We start from the raw sequence: 6,000 nt of genomic DNA on the forward strand, positions 1-6,000 counted from the left end.
TTCCCATTTCGTCTGTCTCTTCATCTGTCAGGTCACATTTGTATTTTTGCAGACATCAATATTTTATAAATGGATTTCCAGAGAAAAAAACCCCCAGACAAACAAAAGAACAAACAGGAGACTTTGCAGAAAGGTTGGTAATGGGGCAAGAAAGAAGTCATTAACTTTTCACACTGTTTGGCCAACAGAGGGGAGTGGTGGTGGATGTTGCTTCCTTAGGAGCACACAACTTCCAGACAGATTAACATAACAACCTCAAACTTTGTGTGCCTATCAACAGACAGCAAAACAGGGATAAAATAACCTCTATTACCAGGCCAACCAAACAACATGTACACTGCAGAGCAATTTATGGTTTGGAAATAACTACCCTGCCATTTTTTTCCAAACCTTAGTAAAGTGGTGGTTAAAGGGCAGCGTAATGGCTGACTGACGAGATACAGAGCTGCAGGCTTTTAAAGACTCAGATCAGGAATATGTCATGTCCAATATCAGATAGAGGCACGATAAAGAGAGCATCCCTCGATTTGAAAGAAAAAAAGTGCTTTCTCATGGCTGCTAAATACAGAGCCCTGCAGCTCATCTACTTTCAATGTCCAAAGAAAAGATGTGTCCCTTTTAAATACTATGGTGAAATGTTATTCATTGATACAGAGAATTCAAATGGGTTGGCAGGTGTTCAGTATTGAGTAGGTGGAAGATGGTGTTATTGAATTTAGGGCCATGACCATCACCAGAAGGTTAGGCTCAGGGAGCCAGACCTATCACCACAGCACCATGTCAGCTAGAGAAAGGTCTGGAAGCTCACATTATTATTCTGCTGTCATATTTGTATTTCTTTAAAACAATCACAGTTGTGAAGAATGCAGTGTTGGTGACCTTGCAAAATAGTGTCAAAGGAACTTGTTTTGGGTAAACATTTGCTGATCATTAAAAAGTCATTAAAATGGCTACTTCTCTGCAAAAGAAAGCTCTACAAAAAGCAGTAACAGACATATGTTAACTGTCAACTTTTACTAATAAAAAAAGACAAACATATTTTGATAATCAGTGTTCTAGAGGTGAAGTCTGACTATACTTAAACTCTGGAGGAGCTCAATTAACCCAATAAAACCACAGACAGTTTACTGGCTGTTTTTGGCTCTTGCACAAACATTATTATGACGATATCACAGAAGCTTGTGTGAACTGGAATGGATCGGTACACTGGTGAAGTCAATGTCACTGGTGCCTGCCGCTTACAGGAAAAAAAGATGTAGCAACCTAGTTTGCCACCAGTGTCGCTACACATTGGTACTTGGTTGAATTTGGATTCTGACATCTAGGTATGAAGAACAAAACCCAACATCTGCAAAAGGTCTTAACGTTCACATCAACACAACATGAAATTCTACTTTCATTAAACGTTCAAAATATAGTTACCTGAACCCTTCATTCCAACCAAAATTTGGTCTAACATCATACAGACTGTCCAGTGCAAACTGGCAAATCAACTCCAACAGGCTGTGCCAGAAAATGAATCAAGATCGAGCATAAGAGTCCTGCGAGACAGTGTCTGGGCTTTTCCAAGGTGTGTTCACACATTGTTTTATTCAAGGTACTTCAAGGTCATTCAAGGTAGATTTATTGTAACTTTTCTTAAACGTGGTTCATGATGAAATGAAGATTAAAGGTGACCCTCAATCCTGCTACATTAAACATCATAGATCATTATAGATCTTTACAGCAATTCACCAAAAGAACAAACAAGGCATGCCTTATTTCACGATCCAAATCGTCGTCGAAGCTCGCCATTTTTCAGTATGAAGGTTGTTAGCTCAAAAGTTGTCATTTATCCTAGCGGCGATGATTTTGAAAATGGTATCAGTAGATAGTAGAGGAGGGGAGAATGTTGGCCTATATAGCTGGCCAATGGCAAGCTTATAGCCACAGTCTACATCTGGTGAGTCAGACTACTGGTACAGGCAGGTCCTCAAGCACGTGAAACGCTTAATCTCACTTCTAAGTGTTCTCACATTTTCGCCATGTATTCCACATGCAGAGGAAATTATAGAATTGATTAGATGAGCTCCTGCATTGCTCACACTGCATCATAATTGTTCTCGAGGCTGTTATGTTGGTGGAAGAAACACGACCGCGCAAAACTATGGGAAATTGGTAGGTTGCATCACTGAAGAAAACTCATGGAAAATGTTATGACAAGAGAAGGCTCGCTGTGTTCATGATATGACTCAAACTACTTCTGAGCAAGACTTTCCAAATGATATAAATAAATAAAATAAGAGTGGGTGCAGGTAGACCACTTTAACACTTGGAGAAAGATTGCACAGTGCTTCGGTAAAGAAAGGTGCCAATGACTTGAAGAACATCATGTGGGCGCTTAGCCTGTGACATTTGAAGATGTAAACACAGGGAAGAAATGAAACTCTCTGTTAGCCCACTACATGGTTGGTGGAAGAGTCCCCTGACAGCTTGTGGCAGGCATTTTGTGGAGCGAAGGGGGGCCAAAATCTAATCAGTGACTCGGTACATCTGGTCAACATTAGCAATTAGTTCTCAAGGGTCAGTGGGTAATACTGTTCTCACTGAGGCAGCGAGGATTGTGCCAACAGATAATTAGATGAGGAGAGATTGTTCCCTCGTACAGTTTTCCTGTTTTATTCTGCCATCATTTTTATTAGGGGACCATTTGGTTATGTAGAAAATTATTGCACCATCTAACCAGTTAAAACTAAGTATAATGCTAACTACTGTATGGATATCCGGTATGAAGGGATACTTTGCTGATCAGCTTACCATCTTACCTGTGCCCAGATCTACCTGTTTATTTCGAAGATCAATTCCCATGCCATCCAGTGGATTTTTTGCTGGCTCTAGGGCTTTGCTCGAACTGCAGATCGTACTTTCACATTTTCCGAATAGTATAGAAGCATATCAAAAGAGCCACTTCTCTCTCTCGAACTCTGATCTAACTGTGTTGCATATTTCTCACCTAAAATGTCCTCAGAAACATATTTTAGTTCACTGTTCGGCTGAAATTGGAGACTCTGCGAACAGGATGCAGGCGCCATACTGTTTACTGTATCGTAAAATGGAGCAATGATGATCACATGCAAACTAAGATTCTAATATTTTATTTTCTATTTCATATCTAAAATGCCTACAGAAACATATGTTAGCTTGTTAGTATATTAGGTTTCCTGTTTTGTTAAAACGGAGAATGGAAAGACTGAGATGAGATCAAACTATAAAACTAGGCAGAGCTGATCAAAATAAAAAACCAAAATAATTTTACTGCTCTTTAGAAACATATTTTAATGCACTGCTTAGCTGTGATACAATAATTTGTTAAAGGTAAGCATGTACAACATAATTCAAGATTATTCGCTCCCAGCTGACTGCCATGTTGTTTCCTGAGTCAAAACAGCACAGCTCACATTATATCACCCACCAGCAGCAGCTTTCATTGGTCTGGTGTGGCCCAGTGCATTCTGGTAGTTGTAGATTTTCTACCCTTTTGAGCAAAAGTGAAAACCATAGCCCTCTTTCACTATTTTCTCTGGTCATATAGCACCAATTTCAAAAGTCTTTGTGTCTTTCTTCTGCAGAGACAGACTAGTTTTATGAAAAAACATCTTTCAGCTAATACATCTTTAAGACCCTATGCACAAGCTGATATTCAAAAAATTGTACTGTGACTCCTGAGCACAGTGTGACTACACTCAGACAGAACTCATTGTTTGCTAGTGCACTGCTAATTCTTTAGCTGAGGTGTCACTATCAGCCAGTCGGTGGGGTTTATCTATAAATGAGCAAACAGAAGGGCAAATGAGTCTTTTTATGCTCGTGGTGAACAGATCACAGTACAGAAAATCTGAATCCAGCTCTCCAGCTGAGCTTTGATTCTGTGCCAATGAAACAAAAGCGATCCTCCCCCATTCAGATCAAGAGACACTTTTTCACTCTAGCTGCCAATGAGACACTCATGGAGAGGTTTGCCCGGACTTAATTGGAGTGGAATTTGCAGCGAGAGTTTGAAGATCTGACAGCCGGCGGAAGACAACGGGCTCAACAGCTGCTCTAAGTCCAAGGCTGATCCTGCCAACTCACCATATGTACAGTTTTGCGCTGAGGTGAGCTGGTTAAGCTGTTTGGAGACACTGTTTCAACTTCCCATCCACATACCGGATTTGCCTCACCCAAACACTGTACATCTCACACTAACTGTACTCACGCTCAGGAGGAAGAAGAAGAAGAGCTGCTGCATCATGTCACTGAGAAAGGTGCATCTGTAGACCTTGCCCATGAACTATAGGGCCATTGTATGGGCCTTGGCCTTTTAGCATCCCCCTCCCCAACACGCACACTGCCTCTCTCACTCCTTCACTAGCCCCCTCCATCTCCCACACTTTCATCTCTCCTCTCTGGGTGGATAAGGAGCAGCTCTGCCTGCCACTGCGCACTTCCCTCTCAAAGAGCCATTCATTGCTGCCGGCAGAGGGACCTCAGCTCACCTCCTATCCACAGAGGGCTCCAACTTCACTACCTCCTGCCTTTTGGCAGCACGCTTTCAATGCAAACATTCTCAAGGTAAATGCTCTCACACACTAAGCCGGGCACAGGCTGAAAGGCAAAGAAAAAAAAAGCTTTAGATGTGAAACCGACAGATGTTGTCTAAGACCTTGGACCAGGGTCAGACCCTTGGCACATTTTTTCCCCTCATGTATTGAGCTCCATCCAAGAAAAGGAGACTTACACTGCTGAGCAATGAATGGCATTAAGATTGTGAAAGTGGACAACAAAAAAGTAAAGGGGATAAAATAAAGAAGGAGACCTGTAGAGTTTAGTCAAACTTTTTTCCACAGTGAAATATAAGTTTTAAGTATAAGTTTCTCTAGTTTAAGTTTGAGGCATTAACTCATCAGCTTGTCATGCTTTTATTTATGCATTAGGGAAGCCTGAGAAGGGGGCAGTGATCTGATCTCCTCCTAAGCATCTCTCACAGAAAGGAGAAAGAGGGGAACAGGGCATTAACAGAGTGATTTGCAGTGGCACTTACCTCCATGACCAGGGCTGGGGAGGCAGAGCAGCAGGGTCAGGAAGGCACCGACAAGGACCGAATGCATGGCTCTCATATTTTTCACGCTGAAAGTTAAGTCCTCCACTCTAATGTTAAAGACACTCCATTCAGAAGGGACTGAATGAGTTTCCAGTTTTGGGACCTGCTACAGGATACTCCTCTATGTGGAGGGGCAGGGCTGGGGAGGGACCATGAGAGGGACGCCCTCTTTCAAAGCCCCCACCTCTTTCAGCACACTTATACACACACATCCATCCTCTGAGATTGAAAAACCATGTCCTGCCTCTCCCTCCTGCCCCTGTACTTGCACATTCACGAGTGCAAGAACGATTACAGGTCCAGCATGTTGGATTTAGGGGGATATATTGGCACATATGGAACATAATATAACATATATGTTTTCTTTAGTGTATAATCATCTGAAAATGAGAATCATCAGTGTTTCTTTACCTTAGAAAAGGTTGTGTATATATACTAAACAAACATATAAACACAATTGGCTATCATTTGTTAGAAGTTTAGGTTAAAGACTTCTTAATGCACTCACAAATTTGTATACGTTTTACACGAGTGCTTCCCCTTTTCCAAGGCAATCCATCTGACAGGTGTGGCATATCAAGGTGTTGATTAAACACTATCATTACTACACATGTGAGTCTTAAGGATGGTCACAATTAAAGGCCACTCTAAAATGTGCTGTGTTTGCCTAAGATGTCACAGAGGAGACCCCTACAGATATTCCAGCTCCTGGTAAAAACCTCCAAAACAGCTGGATCTCAACTTATCAGAAAAACAAGGTGAGCACAGATTAGCAGGTGTTGGGCTAGCGGCCTGTCTGTAAGGAGCCAAACAGCATTGGAGAAACACTGATAAGTAACGTGAAACTGCTTTATTCAGAATATCTACCATTTTAAATCACT

General features: G+C 41.6%; 1 protein-coding gene across 1 annotated transcript in view; it reads right to left on the bottom strand.

Moving 5' to 3' along the window:
* The window catches only part of cspg4 (chondroitin sulfate proteoglycan 4), a 96,461-nt gene extending 91,261 nt beyond the window's left edge, over positions 1–5,200 (bottom strand). Inside the window, exon 1 of the mRNA XM_088080293.1 lies at positions 5,060–5,200. Within this exon, the coding sequence (XP_087936419.1) occupies positions 5,060–5,135 (76 nt within the window). The 5' untranslated portion in view covers positions 5,136–5,200. The remainder of the gene's footprint in view (positions 1–5,059) is intronic.
* Between the last annotated feature and the right edge of the window lie 800 nt (positions 5,201–6,000).

Source organism: Plectropomus leopardus, chromosome 7 (genome assembly GCF_026936395.1).
Source record: "Plectropomus leopardus strain MGB_pleo_1.0 chromosome 7, ASM2693639v1, whole genome shotgun sequence".
Taxonomy (NCBI): domain Eukaryota; kingdom Metazoa; phylum Chordata; class Actinopteri; order Perciformes; family Serranidae; genus Plectropomus; species Plectropomus leopardus.